General features: G+C 48.6%; 1 protein-coding gene across 1 annotated transcript; it reads right to left on the reverse strand.

Annotated features, from left to right (window-relative positions):
- Nucleotides 1-11,136: 11,136 nt before the first annotated feature.
- Nucleotides 11,137-12,033, reverse strand: LOC105699339 (achaete-scute complex protein T3-like). The gene has a single exon (XM_012424235.1). The coding sequence runs from the start codon at nt 12,031-12,033 to the stop codon at nt 11,137-11,139; it is 897 nt and encodes a 298-aa protein (XP_012279658.1).
- Between the last annotated feature and the right edge of the window lie 4,593 nt (nt 12,034-16,626).

Genomic DNA, 16,626 nt, shown 5'->3' on the forward strand with positions numbered 1-16,626 from the left:
TTTTTGTAACCTCTAGGGGATCCCTGTCCAGGTGGTCGAAGGTTGCTTTCGTTTAGTCGCTTTAACGTTCGACCCAATATCGAGTGACGTTAATTAAGCCCGCTTTACCCTGGATGGTAGGGAGAAATTTTTGGCAAAGTCACATCCTTTCACTCCGGATCCTTCGTGTCCGATAGGAGGTGGAGGCGAGAGATAACGATCGTTAATTCGGACGAGACCCCCAACGGACCGACATAAGTAGACGAGCCGCCCAACATGCATTGTTCTTGTGGAACAAGGAAGGCCCGGGTGAAGTTTGGTATTTTGGACCCATCGGGCAATTATTCAAACTCTGACCAGATTTCCGTGAAAGCGTGGAATTTCGAGACAATTTGGGGACTGCATTTCTCGATAAGTTACGGACTGGGGAAATTCGACCATAACGTCTTTGACAATCAACGATCCCGGGCGATCGATCTTTGCACGGTCAGTTCAAAGAAGCCTCCACCTCCGCCGGGGAAACCGCTCGATAAGCGTATCAGGAAGTCGTCAATTATTAGGGCTTTCTTCGGCACGGTCGACCCCCTGCCAAATCGCTGAATACTTCGTTCCACGGATTTCTCTTGTATCGAGAATGGAGCCCGTGCCGTCTCTCTCCTCTTCTTCAATGAAGTCGGGGACCAAGCGAGAATCTAACGAGAGCAGGTCTACCACCGTCTAACTCTGTTTCAGGACCAACAATGGTCCGGCACCAGAGGTCCAAAAGATGGCTGGACGCCCCGCGTTTCACTTTGTCAAAGGAACGGCCCGGTAATTGAAGTTAAACGAGATAGCCGCCATTTATAGGAAAAGAGTCCGACAATGGATGGCCAGGAGACAAACGATTCCGCTGGAAAGCGACGTTACCGAATGTTCGGGGATGGAAGTGTATGGGGTTCCAGCCGGGGAAGGTCCTCGAGGAGTTGCACAAGACCTCGTTTCTACTAAAGTCCTTCGCTTTTCCGGGACCCATTCAACCCCCGGATGCCCAACGGATGTCCCTGGGAGGTGGTCCACGTCCAAAAACCCCACCGGTATCGCACACTGGGAGTACAGGACTCCCCGTTAACTCTGAAAAGCTCTTCCTTCGTTAGAACGATTATTCCCCGAGTTACGAGAGCCTCCTTCGAGGTACACTTAATCGAGTACAAATTTCTACGGACGCGATGTATTCAACGAAATCCAGAATAATTCTGATATATCCTAAATTTCCAGTTTCAAAACACAACTGTTAAACTCCAATGACGTTCATGTCTAAATAAGCTCCACATTATTGGATGGAAAAAATTATACCATACATGATACGATTTTAAAAAAATGAAAATACATTAAAGACGTCGTCGAAAACTCCGAGGATATTTTGATACATCTTCTGTATGTTTTAAGTACAGGGCCTCTAGTCAGGACCGTTAACTTTGAAAGGCGTTTGCTCGTTAGGACGATTACCCTCAACGATGGGATATATGGCCCCTCACGACGAGTAGGCGTTCTCTTGGTTAATTTCGTATCTCTCTCGCGCCGCCGAGATTTGCATTCGCCTCGTCCTACTCTATTCCTCAGGTGGATTTCACCTCGGCCCGGGTCCTCTCTGCGAGACGATGTCTTCGTTATCGCGACTCTTGGACCCCGAACGAGCTTCGGAAGAAAAAGAACGTCCCCTTTTTTATTCACTCCCTTCGTCCCGAGAATGAATGCCCCACATGTACGCGGATGGAAATGACTTAATAATATCAAGATCCTGAAAAATATTTTTTTTACAATCCCTAGTCGTCCCGAGGCTTACATAAATCATCGATGCCTGATAAGGAAATTAGAAGGAACCCAAGTAACTAGCAAATATCTTAATCGAAAGGAATCTGCCTGTACATTTAAATTTTCCGAAGGTGGATATTTTCAAACAATTGTACTTTGGTCCCAAAGTGTAACCATGGCCCAGATTATGCATGAATCCTTTCGAAAAATTCCGAAGGAAAATTCTAAAGAAAGACCACGTGGGAATTTCCACTCCCAGGATCTCTTCCATCATCCCCTGCCATTTCCCGCGAGAACCCATAAGCGAAATAAGCCTAAGGCCGAGCGTGGGTGAAATTTTACGAGATAGATATTAGATATGGGACTTTATCGGACACCATCTCTAGGATAGCCCCATGGATATCCCGTAGGTGAGATGAGATAACTTCTGAGGTACTCCAGTTTCCAGTTGGGTTAGGTTATGGATCTCCCGTGGAGAAGCCGCACGGGGGCTTCTCCGATCTGATCTCGACTCATCTCGAAAGAGAGCAGGCTTTCCTTTGTTATTTACTCCGCGTACACGTAAACGTATGTATATTTATAAGAATCCTGAGAATGGTCCATCGGGATGACCGATGGCCCGGCAAAATCGACCGTGAGAGAATTTTCGAGCCCGCGGATATTCCCGGAGGGTGGAGGGTCTTCAACCCTTCTTTTTGAGGACTCCATTGGATTTTCGGCATTTCGGGGAAACAACAAAAAGATCGGAGGAACCGTCGCACGCAGGTACGGGAATCGTATGCGCGGGTTTGTATGAACGTACAGGGTGTCCTCTAATGTACGTATGCCGAGTAGAGACTAATAATAAACTTATTAGTCATAACATTTGTTCTGTGAAATTGAAATTTACTTCTTCAATTTATTGAATACGCATTTTTGAGATCGAAACGGGGCACCGATTTTTCGGATAGAAGCTTCGCAGACGTTCAGGGATGCCAAGGACCTTCGTCCTTCGTCCCTACGCACTCGGACACCCTGTATGTCTCCATCCCATCTCCTTGGCCGGACATTAAGGTGGCCAAAGAAATGGAGCATTTTCAGAAAATAATTCCACACACCGGCCACCCACGACATGCTCGTGGCGAATCCGTCAAAAGGGTGGGAAGATTCCTTCTCTCGGATGGACCCTTCCTGCATCCTTCTCCTTCTCTCTCACGGAACGATCGGGAAACGAGATGGAGAAGGAAGCGTGGAATATCGTGACCACCCGCAACGTCGACCTCCACGTGGGACGTCCTGGTCCCGAAGGAATCGCATCTCATTGTCGCGTGCACCGTGCCCATGACATCTCCATTCTAGGCCTGCTAGAAGGGGAATGCCTCCACGAATTCCCCAGATTCGGGCTTTTTCTTCTGCGGTTTGGGGAAAGAAAAACTCCCCAGGGACGGGACCGATCCCCTGTCCTGCTGAGCAATCCTTTCCTCCAGGGAGCGATTCTAACTTGGAATCTCCTGAAAGGGGATCGATGGTCGGGACTCCAATATGTTCCTCGTGAATTTGGCCATTATCCTGGAGGAAAGGGACCATTCGGGATGCCGATGACCCTGATGGGGTAAAAAGCGATTTCAGTGACCCTGACTCTTTACGTGCATCGACATCGTTACCGACCCTATTCGTCGAGTTTATTGTGGACCGTTAATTGTATGAAAAATAAATCCCCTTTAAAAATAGCAGATTCGGCCTGTCAATGATCCATCGAAGGGGAAGTATTAATAACGAAAATATTTTTGATTGACACGTATGATGCACCGTTTTCGGAAAGGCCAGATGAGACGGGGCGCTTTTGAACCTCCACTTCGATCGTATCTGGAGGAACCTCTAAAACCGCTATTTTCTTTCCTGATGCGAATCGATTTCAGAGCCCCGAGCTGCATCCTGCAGACCCGACGAAGGGGAGCAAAACTCGCTTTTAATTATCCCTAGGAACCTAGGAGCATATACGAGATGGTTGCTGCGGACGCCCGAACTCCTCTTTCTCTCTCGCTTCTTCTCTCGCAGTCGAGCGGATGCGCCGGAATACATTATGGACTCGTTCCATAGGCGGTATACCCGTCTCCCATTAAAACGTCGCTCCCAAGCAACAAAGTCGTAAATGCTCCGGCTTCACCGGCTTCACCGAGAGAAGCTACCGAGTGCGACCTCCTGCTCCCGAGGAGCTAAACGGACCTTCTAGATCCAGGATCGCGAATTGTGGATGTCCTGGCAAAGGAGACCGATGGAAACATCTCTTGAGCGAGATCGAGACGATATTCTACCAAAAGGGCATTACGTCTCGAGCAGCTCAGCAATGGGCCTGATTGGTTTGCCTCTTTCGGTAGATAACTAGAACGCCTTATAAAGTCGACAGGAGCTAGATAGCTTTCTTCACCCTGAATCGAGACGACCAATTTAGTCGGATCCCATTTGGGCGCCAAATTAAATTCCCAAATAGCTCGCTATTCTTGGAGATCGTATAAGTTTTAATCAAAAATAGATTCGGCGGGGTAGAAACTCGAGATTAAATTATATCGACTGATGAAGTCAACATAGGGTCGGTTTCTAAAATACCCAATTGAAATACTTTCATTATTGCCAATACAGCCAATCTTATTTTGGGGACAAAAGCGATGAAAAAGAAAAACTCATCTTACAGATCATAAAGGATTGTCTTTACCAGTTAACGTTCAACTTCAAGTGTTAATCGACTCTTCTTCTTTTCAGGTACCTCCCATTTCTGCGTTTAAATGGCTCTTAGTTCGAACTCTTTGAAAGGTCCTAACCCTAATTACAAGTGTTTACTTGGGAGCTACTTTGAATGCCACGAGCCATTGAAAGCAGGGTTTACTAAGGGTGTTAATAACTTCCACCTCGAATAGATCGATTTGGGCAAACCCGCATGAGGGCGATTCAAAATTTAAGGCAGGTGCAAACCTTCGAGTCAAAACTGAGCACGTGACGTTAAAACCCGGTTCATTATAAAGGGATTAAGAAAAGCGCCGGTTTTCCCGAAAGTCCGTCGTTTCACTTTCGTCTCGGGCGTCAACGTCGTCGGCGTCCTAAGGGGACGCTCAAGGGCGCCGGCGCCCCGACATTAGGATTTGTCCCCGAAGAACAAATAAGCCGGGAAAATCACAGTAATTTCGGGAAATCTTTAAATGATCATTGGCCTCGTTTTTCACGTCCTCCAGGGTCGCCGGCTAATTTCAGCCCGAACTTTTGCCGACTTTTGACACGCCTTCGACTCGAGGACGAGTAATTAGCTTTTACACAAATTCGCAGTCGGTCTTCGGCTTGACTACAGGCTTTCGGACTTTCGGGGAGGGAAATTTGCGCCTGCGATGGAAATTCCAGGGTCCTGGAAAGGACCCCACATCTTTTGGAACGAATCGACCCGCGGAAGTTGAAAACGATTCTGCCCGTTTTTCGAGTTTGCGGCTTCGCGTTTGCGGCCTTGCGTGATCGACGGAGATTCGCGTCTCCTTTCGCTCTCTCGTTCTCGCTTTTTTTCGACACTTCCCCGGAACCTCGATGAATGAGCTGACGGTTAAATGAAAAGAAACGCGAGGGCTGGAATCCTCGAGAAAATTATCCCGGTACGAATTTACCGTGCATGTTGCCGGCCTCTCGCGCGGAGCCATTTAAGGGTCTTTGAGCTGCCTTCTGCTTCCGCATTTTTTCAATAGCTTTTAAAGCCTTCGCTTACGGGTGACCGTAACTACTCGCGTTATTTCCTCGCAAGGATCTCCAGTTATGATAATATAAACTGGACACGTGAGGTAATTGACGGTAATAACGGGAAAAAGTAATTACGAATCTAACGATATTACGGAATAACGTTGCTAGTCGGTTCAATTCTACGGACATAATCAACACCTCCTTTCCCCGTGCTGATATATACCCGAGTCCTGATTACCGACCACGAGCCTGAAACGTATTGTTTACGTTTGGTCCGCTCGACGTATCATGGCTCTCACGCGATATCATAGGCGAAAGTGATAAATACCCGAATTTCGTCGCAATTCCTTTCGTGGCTGCATAGATGGAAGTTTCTTCCCCCTGTACTCGAACCGATACCGACAATGGCTCGAAATATTACATCGGACCCGACACACGATAAATAACACTACCTATGTTAGAACTTATTTCACGGATGTCCAAGATGACACGGAGAGTACCCAACCGATGATGAAACTAAATTGATTAGACAATGCGGTACTCACCGACACCGTCGCAGAATTCTGCGCGTCACAGTGGAAGGCAGCGCGGCCCGGCGGCAAGTAGGCGAATTAAAGTAAGCGTTACAAGGGGAGCCAAGATTAAGGCCCGTGAAATATCTCGGGATCCAGAAGGCACCCTCCTGATCGATCGGTACTTACGACGACCTCTGCCCTGCGCCATATTCCTTTTCTCTTGCCTCGCTTCCTCCTGGTCGTCGATACGTCATCGTCCTACCGGCTGCGCACCACCTGCAATTTCGAGCGATTTCGTGACGTCACGGAAATCGTCACGATTAAAAAGTCGCGTTTCATCACGTGCACGGTTGCTAATTTGAGTTTCGATTTTTATACCCGAATGCTAATAACGTACACCCGATTTTTATTCTTGAGCCAGCATGTTCGGAATTTTATGACAGATTCGGTGACGATTTAAACGGTTAAAATCCCTCCTGGTTAAAAAGGGGAGGATCGTTAAAAGTAAAAATAAGAGGGCGCAGAAGTGAAGTCCACGGAAGATTTTTGAATTATTGCAGGGTTTCCCATTCGAATTGTCCTTCGAGTTAGTTCACCCCTTGCGGATTTTCATGGGGAAAATTTGGATCTGTCGATAGGATGGTACCTGCCTCGGTGAAGTGCCGTTACTAACTACTGATACAATGAGTTTCTCCGGCCCCCCGTCGTCCTCGTTAACCTTTCCTCGACGGTGCGAAGTCAGGTGTACAAGTACGGCTATTAAACCGTACGCGATTTACCACCTCGACAATGTCCCTCGAATAAATCAGCCCTTGCTTACTTGACCATTGGAAAAATTTCTCGAAACCAGAGGATACCTTCCCTCGAAGTAAGTTTCCATTTAGTGAACGTGAACAATGATTTGAAATTGACGACGATTTTTTTTAAATGACGCTCATAGAATTTTGTAATTTTTTAAATAACGATTTTCGTATTATTATTCAAATCGACGTGCAAGGTTTGTAAAGCCATTGACAGGTTTCGAATTTTATCCGCGAACTTGTCAACGTAAATTCCTTGTACAATTTATTAGAAGCAAATACGTCGGGAATTTTCCGGCATACTTGATATCTCTTTAATGTTCCAAAAACAATATTTATCGATAAGGCGCCTTTTCGACGAGTTTTTACAACTCGTGCTTCAACAGTGACAAAATGTCGGGGTGAGTTTTCTCGGAAGTGGAAATTCAAGGAAACGAGGGACAGGGCGATAAGTACGAGGCCGATAAAATGAGAAAAACGAGATTATACTTAACGTCGTCTCATATATTTAACAAGTCATTTATCACTATTTACAGAAGGCACTGGCGTGGGAGACCCTTTACTATGAAGGACGGCGGAATTCTCACGCTAGCCGCTTAAATAAATAATTTTCTGAACTTCCAATTTCGCTTCCGAGTAGCGCAAAAACCGCCATCCTGAAAAAAAGGGTCTCATAATTTCGAGGTGCTTTCCCCCCAAAAAAGGAAAGAAACAGAAGAAGAATCCTAAAACTTTACAGATATCTAAACGGAAAGACAATTCGCATCCTCCTGGCGCATGTACACATATATCCAGCGTATGTTTACATATATTTATAAATATGCTATGTACATAAGCTTTCACGGAGCGTCGAGAAGCTCTGGGGGTCTCGTTTCTCGAAATCAGCCAAAAAGTAATCGATAAGTAATTCAACCGCATGTTTATCGTAATCGAGGATGTAACCGGCCTGGCAAATCATGAGGAAAAAAAAAAATTCGGATTTTTGAGTTACATTGAAAAGGAGCCCGGAAAACTTGCGAGATACAAGATTTCTTCGAGGCTGTCATCAAGTACGATTCGATTCCTCGTTTAGATCGAGGATGTACGCGCGTTTTGATTTTCTAATGGCGGAGGGTTAGAAAAATGGCTGTGGGGTTCGATCGCGTCCCTGTCGACGAAATGGACTCCTGCTCTTTTTTATTTCTTCGCAAGAACGAGCATATATGCGACATACAATATATGACTAGATCACAGTACGAGCGAAATGGCCGCCACTCTTCGGCCATTTCCCTCACGGTTGCTTCCTCCTTTTAGGGTCCTCCTTTGCTCCCTATGGCCCTCTGTCCCTTCGCTGGCCGTTTCTGTAACAAAAATGATGCGTCGGTTAGCCAAGCATTGAAGTCTCCGGGTGGAAATCTGAAAAGACCACTTTTTACCCAGCACCCTCCGCCCGGACGAACCTATTCACGCGGGATATGCATATAACGAGTAACTTGCATATCATATAAAGAGCCAAATATATATTAGCATGTATCAAGAAGGGAATGAAAATCCAAAATCGATTAAACTAAAAGAACGCGTCTCTTGAACATTTCCCAAGGCGGCGTCGCTTTCCCTATAAGTCTCCACGTTTGCAACTTTTTATTAGATAAATTTTCATTTATTATCCGGGAATGGGGATAGATTATTTTTTAATAGCAATCTTTCCTAAACGAGGGGTCAGTTCAGGGCCCTAGAAAAAAGATAAGCGATGTCACAGGTAAGGTCGTCAGGTTATCGAGTCGGGGATGACCGTATCGTTCGCGGAAGAGGGTCGAGGGTTGGACCCTGGTGGGACCCAGGGGCCCAAGTCGGGCCCAGGTATACGGGGCCCTCGCAAGGGATGATTTCAGGTAAGGGCGGTTTTACGGGGCCCGAGGAAGAGGAGAAAGAATGGCGCACCGGTTGAAAAACCGACAAAGGGGGCGGGGGGCCCCACGGACCTCGGGGGCCTCGACTGGAATATCCTGAAAGATGCATTCAGGTTAAACGCGGCGCGCGAGACAAAATCGTCTTCGTCGTCGGCGAAAGGGAGACCGTATCGGGCCCAGAACGGGGGAAAAAGACGCGAGAGACTCGTCGGCTAGGGCCCCGAAGACGGGGACCTTCGAGAAAAACTGGAAAGATTACGACGAACCACCGACGCCATTGTTGGCGACACGACGCGTCGCGACGACGCGTTTTATTTGCTGGGGACCTACCTTTGGGCCTTACGGGGATTTAGGAGCTATGCATTTTTTTTTTTAGTCAATATCACTATGCAGCAACTTCCGAATTACGTAAAAAAGAGGCGAACTAGAATCCAATATGGCAGCCAACCAATACAGGGACGATGATGCGCAGTTATCATTAATGACGATGAATATTGCAAACGATTATCGGTTTAAGATTATTTAAATCGTGGACTCTATAGTTTTGGAACGCAAACATTTAACTTCGTTACGTAGACACGAAATTTGCAAAATGGTAATGGCGTACTCAGGTCTAATGGGAAATGGAGGTGATACGAATTGGATAATTTAATTTCATGCTAAGTGGGGTCATACGTCGTAACGATAAACTATAAAATTAAGTAGATTACGAGATGTCCTCGAAGCAGCCTTATGCAAAGGAAGCGCGTCAACCTGACAGTTTATCTATAAAACAAGTTGGGACATTCTCTCTCATTAATGCGAGTCGAGCACTCGGAAGAGAAAATTTCCATGAGATGGACACGCGCGAATCGGATTTTTAATGAAGATGCCCAGCCGGTAATCAATATCTTCGAAAGGAATTCGATCGCGCCTTTAATAGCCATTAATTTGATTAATGACTCGTGTAACTCGGAACACGAGACCAATTGAATAATTAAACTTCAACAAAGTGGATCGAGGCGTTCAATTACCAAAAGGAGATTAATTCAATAATTAAAGACGGTTTAATCGAGTCAATTCGTCGGTTGAAATTGCACCGAGAGCAAAACGAGCCCCATAAATGGAGTCGCACGCGAAGGGATCAAAAACCGGAGTTTGAATTCACAATCGAGTCCGATCGGTTGTTTCGAAATCGCGAGTTAAAATGAAAAGTAAAATGTCGCCGGGAGACCGGAAATGCCGATCTGCTCCACCAGAGGGACACGCGACTCGAGCGTCCATAGAGGGGGTTGAAAGGGGATCCCCTTTAATCGAGGTGGTTGCTAGGTTAGGCACGACGAATCCAGCCCCGTTCGCCCGAGACGATGGGGTGGCTCGGTGGGAGGGAAGAGGAGAGGAAAAAAACGCTCCAAGAAGGACCGACACCGTGAAAGAAGCACGGCACAAAAGCGTCGCTCCTCCGATGTGTATGCGTGCGCAGACTGAATGGAGTCTGCCATTTCAATGGTCCGAGCTTCGCCGAGGGGTCGGTCGCCATTGTGCGGGACAAGGTCACAAATCTAGTCGGAACATTTCTTTGGACTTCCTCGGGTCGGCCACGACCGGGACCGACCGTCGCCCTGACCGGCGCCTAAATTCGCGACAGATTCCGCAGATCCCGATTTCGAAAGATCGGTCGCGTTCTGATCGAACTCGGTACACTCAAAAAATAGAATCTAAATATAATCCATGGCCTTCACTTTCATGTCGTTTATGGATTTTTTACATATCTCGTTAACGGGAAAACGCGATAACCCGGACCTGAAGAGGTCCAAATTCGAAAAGCAGCAATTAAGATCGATTTTAGATCGTTTACACGTATCACGAGTTGTACCGTTAGCCTTGAAAAATGCGATGGTCATACGGTAAAAGCAGGAATCGCGTTGGTCGGAGCGAAAGAGAGCGAAAGTGGTCTGAAGCAGGAGGAGGGTGAACACATGGCGAGGAATTTATCTCCTGACAGAACGCCACATAACAAGAATGCATATCGACATCTAATACGTTTCAAGAGCAACAATTTTCGCACATTGGGTATACGTTCAACCGGGTAAATAAAATGAAAGTTGGGCATCGGCGCGTTCTCCTGATCATCTCCCTCATTAGTAACCGACGACTACTCAGTCGACTAAAACTATTAAAACTATCATGATCTCGAATGCTTCCCTCTTCCGCTTCTACCCATCGATCCGAGGATGCTAATGAAATCCAGAACACGTTCCACGGAATCGATCCTATCCTGGAATCCGGCAAGTTCCAGAGATAAGGAAAATAGAAATCCTTCCCGTAGACCATTATCGCAAAGTACCACAAAATAACTAAAACCTGGAACGTTCCCACTTCCTGTCGAGGATCGAGTCCTGGGGTGTGTCGAGAAACTTGAAAGGGTAGGTACAAACCTGAGGGAGGTTTCCAGCTAGGCCCAGCCCGAGAAGAATCGGTTCCTTGATCTCATTGACTCTGCTGCCACCAGGAAATGACATCGAGCAGCTCCTCGTCCTCGGGGCTCATGGGTTCGTAGTTGTCGTAATTGTCCGAGTGATGAGAGTACAGCGTGCTCCCAGAGGAGTTTCCATAGCCCTGGCTTCCGGCAGAAGATGCCTCCGAGACGAAGCTAGGGGTAGGGGAGCTGGAGGCCTCCGAGCAGGGTGGAGGCACGAATCCAGGGCTGGGGTTCTGCCGAACGTGGCGGGGCAAATCTGGTCCATGGGCGCTCCCAGCGCGTAGCCTGATCTCGCCGGAATGATGATGCATGGCATCGTTGACAAGGTCGGCCTGCGACGAGGTGGAGGAGGCTGACGAAGCCGAGGACAGGGAAGCTGCAGGGGACGCCGAGGGCGCCGTGCTGTTGGGGTCCGACGAGTCGTGGTCGTCCAAGAGACGCTGCAGACTGCGGATGTACTCCACGGCCATGCGCAGGGTCTCCACCTTGGAGAGCTTCTTGCTGCTGGCTTTGGCGGCTCCTGCGGTCCCAGCGGTGCTGCCCCCGAGGGCCTGGGCCACACTCTGGGGGATGTGCTGCCTCAGGGTGGCGAACCCGTTGTTCACCTGCTTGACGCGGTTCCGCTCGCGGGCGTTGCGTCTGGCCACGGAGGCTGGCTGATGGGGCATGGTCCCATAGGGTGTCGTCGTCGCGTAGAGTTTGCTCCGCTTGCAGCCGTGCTGAAGGACCTTCAGGTCCCCGGTGGGCACGCTGTTGGTGGAGACGATGACGTTGCCCCGATGCGTCTGGACCCCAGGGTTGCCGCCAGGCCCGTGGGGCCCGTGCAGCGAGTGGTGTTGTTGCTGGACGCTCAGCATCATCGGTAGTCCGGAAAGGCCCTCTTCCTGTAGTCCAACCAGGGTCATATCACACACCCGCTGTGTGTGATATGAGACACCGACTGGGTCCTCTCCGTTACGTGACCTCCTGGGGTCGCAGGGATCCCGATGAGTCGCGCTCTAGGTCCTCGATAGTGGGCCCGATATCTTCCGCCCCCTTAATCAGCCGTATTCCCAGATCCTGTGGTGTAGCGATAAACACGCGTGCGCACCTGTGGGTTAACCAGTATTACACGCGATGTGCACGGCACGGTGGTGGCTCCCGAAATGCCCGCTTGAGGAGGGTACGGGGCCTTTTATAGCCGGGCGGGCACGCGCCGATCCCCTCCACCGGGCCCACACTCGATCGGGCCCTAAACCCCCTACCTCCCTGGCCCCTCCGCCGGGCCCCACCATACGCGCTGCCCCAAAGGCCCTACGACATCCGAGATTCTCATCTCGGCCCAAGAATACCCGCCTGGATCCTAAGGAAACCAGCGCGCGCCACCCTATGCACCGCTTAGAGTCCTGGATTGCTTAGAGGCGGGATGCTGCAAACTCCTCAGATCTGCGAACGTCTTCCTTATTAACCGCAATTCGATTGTCTCATAATTTATTATCCATTTTATTGACGGCTGCATTCAATGATGAGCGGTATGGCTCCCTGTAGGTCAATCGCTCTGGGGGGTCGCAATTTCGGACCCCCTGTGGTTCGCTTTCATTTCCATTGCATTATAATGTTACCTAATTTTTTTTTTGTTCCTTGTAAAAATTAAGTGAACACATTTCGATACAGCTACGATATTCTCGATATTCCCAAAGTGTGCGGATTCGGATGCATATTTCCAGATCGAGGTATTTCTCCATATTTCCCAGCTTCATCTAACCCTCGACATAAAGAATGCGCATTAAGCGTCTAACCTTCGCCAAAGCATCCCCAGTTAAAGCTGCGAGATAAATGGTTTTTTATGCATTATCGGAGTTGATAATTTTTGCAAATTCGGGTGAGAGACACTGGACCCGGTCCCCACCCTGGGCGCGCACTCGTCCCCGTCGCCGGGGAAGAAAATTTGAACAGTTACCGGGAGAAAAAAGCTGGTCCAGGGGTGGGGCTCGAGAGGAAGCTGCGCGAGGGGAGGCTGCGAGACGCGAGCCGCCTCCCCTCTCCTCGGCGTGGCGCGCGCCGGGCCCTTCCCCTCCCTCCGCGGGCCCGTGCGCATGCGCCGACACGCGTGTCCGTGGGCCCGGACGCAAGCGCGCATATATGCGTCGACACGCGTGTCCGTGAGAAGCGTGTGGATGCACGCGTGAGCCGGAGGCCTTCTCGCTCGCACGCACACATGCTCCGGACGGGAACAGGTATGCCCTCCTCTCTTACCTATCCTATCGAACGAGACTTACGCGACGCGTGCACGCCGGTGGACCCCGAAACATCACGTGCACCGACACACCGGATTACTCTCGGTGAGGGCCTCGATGATCTGCGGAATTTATGCAAGAATTTCCATTCCACGGTGAAATCGCAAATACGTGTCACGTAACCGAGCCCTATTTCGGGTCATGAAAATTTTATAATGGTGTACCTGGTTGTTATATGCATTGTTTAGAATTTGCATCGCGATTAAGGGGGTGCGAAAGTGGCCTTAATGTCTCGTTTATGACACTTTTCTCCATGGCCACGAGGCCGTGAGGAAGGTCTCGGTACCCATAAAATTTCAATGTTTGTGAAAAACCCTTCATAGTTAACGGAATATTATGAAGAATTTGTAACAATTTCTTCGGCAGCACCTCTCAGATCGAAGTGGTAATAGGAGATATGAAAGAAAAATATGGAAAGCGTTAAATATGAACATCAAGGAGTAGTAACTCCGGCGCCGGGATGTTAAGCCCTTACATGCCGCAAAGCGTGGTGCGCGCTAAACGCGTATCCTTTCAATTCAGCCGTATGATCTTGGCGCATATTACATACGTGCACGTGCGTATATTCCCGCGGAATCGTTAAGAAACCGACGGTTTTCCATTTAGTTGGCACCTTACCTTACAGGTACCATCCCACCGAAGGCGTTCGATTCTCGCTCAAACGAGAACACTTGTAGCTGAAATTATACATATATCGGCGGCAAGTGTTCTCGTTTAACCGAGAAGAGAACACCTCCGAAGGGGTGTTACCCTTAAGGTCGCACCTAAATGGAAAATCGTTGGCTTCCTAATAACGGAGGTGCCCGGTTTGCGGTTGGAAGTGCACTCCTCGTGAATCTCCCTCTAGAGCCCGTAAATCTTGCTCTCGGTGCGGAACGAAATACGATCTGTATGGAGGAACGGTAACAACGGAGATGGCTTCGCCCAGGGGTTGTATCTCCGAATGAGAGAACGAGTTCTTTTTAACGCTATTCCGGTGCGTACCCTCGGTTCCGAGCATCGCGACTCGCCGATAACTTCGCCTAAGGAGTTTAACCACCTTCCCCTGGGAGATTGTACATAAATAATGATTTACTCTATGGCACTTTTGTACTTAGTTTCACCCTATAGCTTCGAAATGGAAAATTCTGAAAAGTTGGGATATGTCAACCAGTGTAATTGAAAGATAAATGAAAGACTTGGAGAAATTGACAGAATCGAGTGATTCGAAATGGCGGCCGCAGATGGGCCGAAAATGCAGTCACGCAATGTTTATGGGAATATGTACACGGTTGATTTTAATGGTCAGTACGATGTAATGATGGCTGGTCGTGCCTATTGTGAAAAGGGGAAGCTTTTTTTATCAAAATCCCAGAGGGAGGGTGAACTTACGTGCTGAATGCACGGGAAATGAGCGCGGGGTTAAAAAAGAGCGAAGCCACAACAATGGCGGCGGGCGGAAACGAGCACACTTGTTCTTCATAACTTATTGTTTCATACATTCCAAGTGGTCACTTAATGGCGCATTAGGTCCATTCGTCCGTAGACCTTAAATTGCTATATGGCATAATTTCTTTTTACGAATGCAATTACGATTTTCAAAGTTAAGGGGTTAAAATGTCATTAGAAATAATAAAAAAATTTTTCGTAGCTTGAAGAGTCGGACAGAGCATGTCACTTTGACAACTTTTCCTGGGAGCATCGAAAGCTTTTCCGAATAGTACCCGGAAGAGCTTTGCTCCATGGAAGAAGGGCGGGGTGTTGAGGTCTGGGAATTATCGTAATTTTACAAGCAAGCGGACAAGCCAGTACAGCCGATTAGGACGAAAAGCAGACCGGGTCCTCTTGTCTTGGATGGACTTCCTGCTGAGGCTCGTAAATGGCAAATCTGTTTAACTGTAAGCTTTGCACCGGCCCCGACCGGCTCGGCACGACAAGTGCAAGGATCGGCTCGACTAAGAAGGAAGGTACATACCGAAGTTGGCGACATCGCAACTAGTGAATGACAAATTTCGAATATACCGAGGGAAACCTCCAATAGATGTTTTACAGATTTATTAAAATTTTGTTAATACAATGGCCTTACATATTTTATATGTTACATTATTTTATATATTTATACATCTTGGTCTCCTGCCCCCGATGAAATTTCTGAATTTTTCCGGAAACCGTACAAACCATAAGTCCCAAAATGAGCCGACATAACGGGTCCCCATTGAAAATCAAGGGACCCCGATACAGCGGCCGTAAAAGTTAACGATCAGGGCAAAAAATCAATTACTCTCGTAGGTGCAATCGGGATGGCGCTTTTTCTTTTACGAGGCGGAGGCTGCAGACATCTCCGGATCTGGCGCAGTGCTATGGGGCCTCTACCTCTACCGATATTGCCTGGTACCTTTGACTTTGTAGTTTATCCCATAATTATTTTCTCGAGCCCCGGCCCGAGCTCGCGGCGGTGCTCGGTTCCCCGCCGGTAATTATCATGAAATTAATTACCGGCCGAGTGGTAAGATGAGCGATGCGCCGACCCCGTGCGCAGACGGCTCGGTACGAGTACGTGGCAGCTAAATGCGCATGCGCCCTCGCTAGGGCCCCGGGGCCAGAGGGGCCTGGGCCCGAAAACCTGGGAGAAGGGCCCCCCAGGGGGGATCGACCCCGAAACCGCCGAGCCGAGCCCCAGGGTGGATTGCCTCCTTCCTCGAGATCTGCCTTCCGCACCCTTACCCGGATTCGGACAATCTTCTTAACGGCTTTATTACGACTTATTGCAGTTAGGAGATTGCCTGAGTTTCCGTATTTCCTTCGGCTCGGAGACTTCAACGCCCGATCGGCTCTCGAGATCAACGAGAAACTGTAAAATTGTAGAAAATCCTATTTACAGAAAATGCTGTTCGCATGGCTTACGAAGACTCCGTGGGTGTACTTGATTTCTCCTCGCCTAATCAGGTATGATTGGCATCAAGATTGGTGAAGGTGCGAAGAGACGCAAAAAGTGGCCCTCCCTTTCGGGGAAGGAACCGAAATTCTTCTCGAAAGACGAGAAGCAAATGGCTGGCACGTATGGCACGTACACTCTCGGTGTCCGTACCCCGAAATATCGGTTTCCATGTGTCGGCACGCCATCGGGCTGGCATCTGTCGTGGGCACAGGTTACTCGGTAGGGGAGATGGCGAAAAGGTGGAGGAAGGGTGCCGGAACCGACCTACGTATTCCATGCACGACCAAAGGGGGTTGCGAGACGTG

This window comes from Orussus abietinus, unplaced genomic scaffold, assembly GCF_000612105.2.
Source record: "Orussus abietinus isolate OABI.00-Male unplaced genomic scaffold, Oabi_2.0 scaffold8, whole genome shotgun sequence".
Classification (NCBI taxonomy): domain Eukaryota; kingdom Metazoa; phylum Arthropoda; class Insecta; order Hymenoptera; family Orussidae; genus Orussus; species Orussus abietinus.

Bases quoted from the DNA above. Each gene is read 5' to 3' on its own strand.
- LOC105699339 (XM_012424235.1), bottom strand. From the start codon at position 12,033: ATGACCCTGGTTGGACTACAGGAAGAGGGCCTTTCCGGACTACCGATG.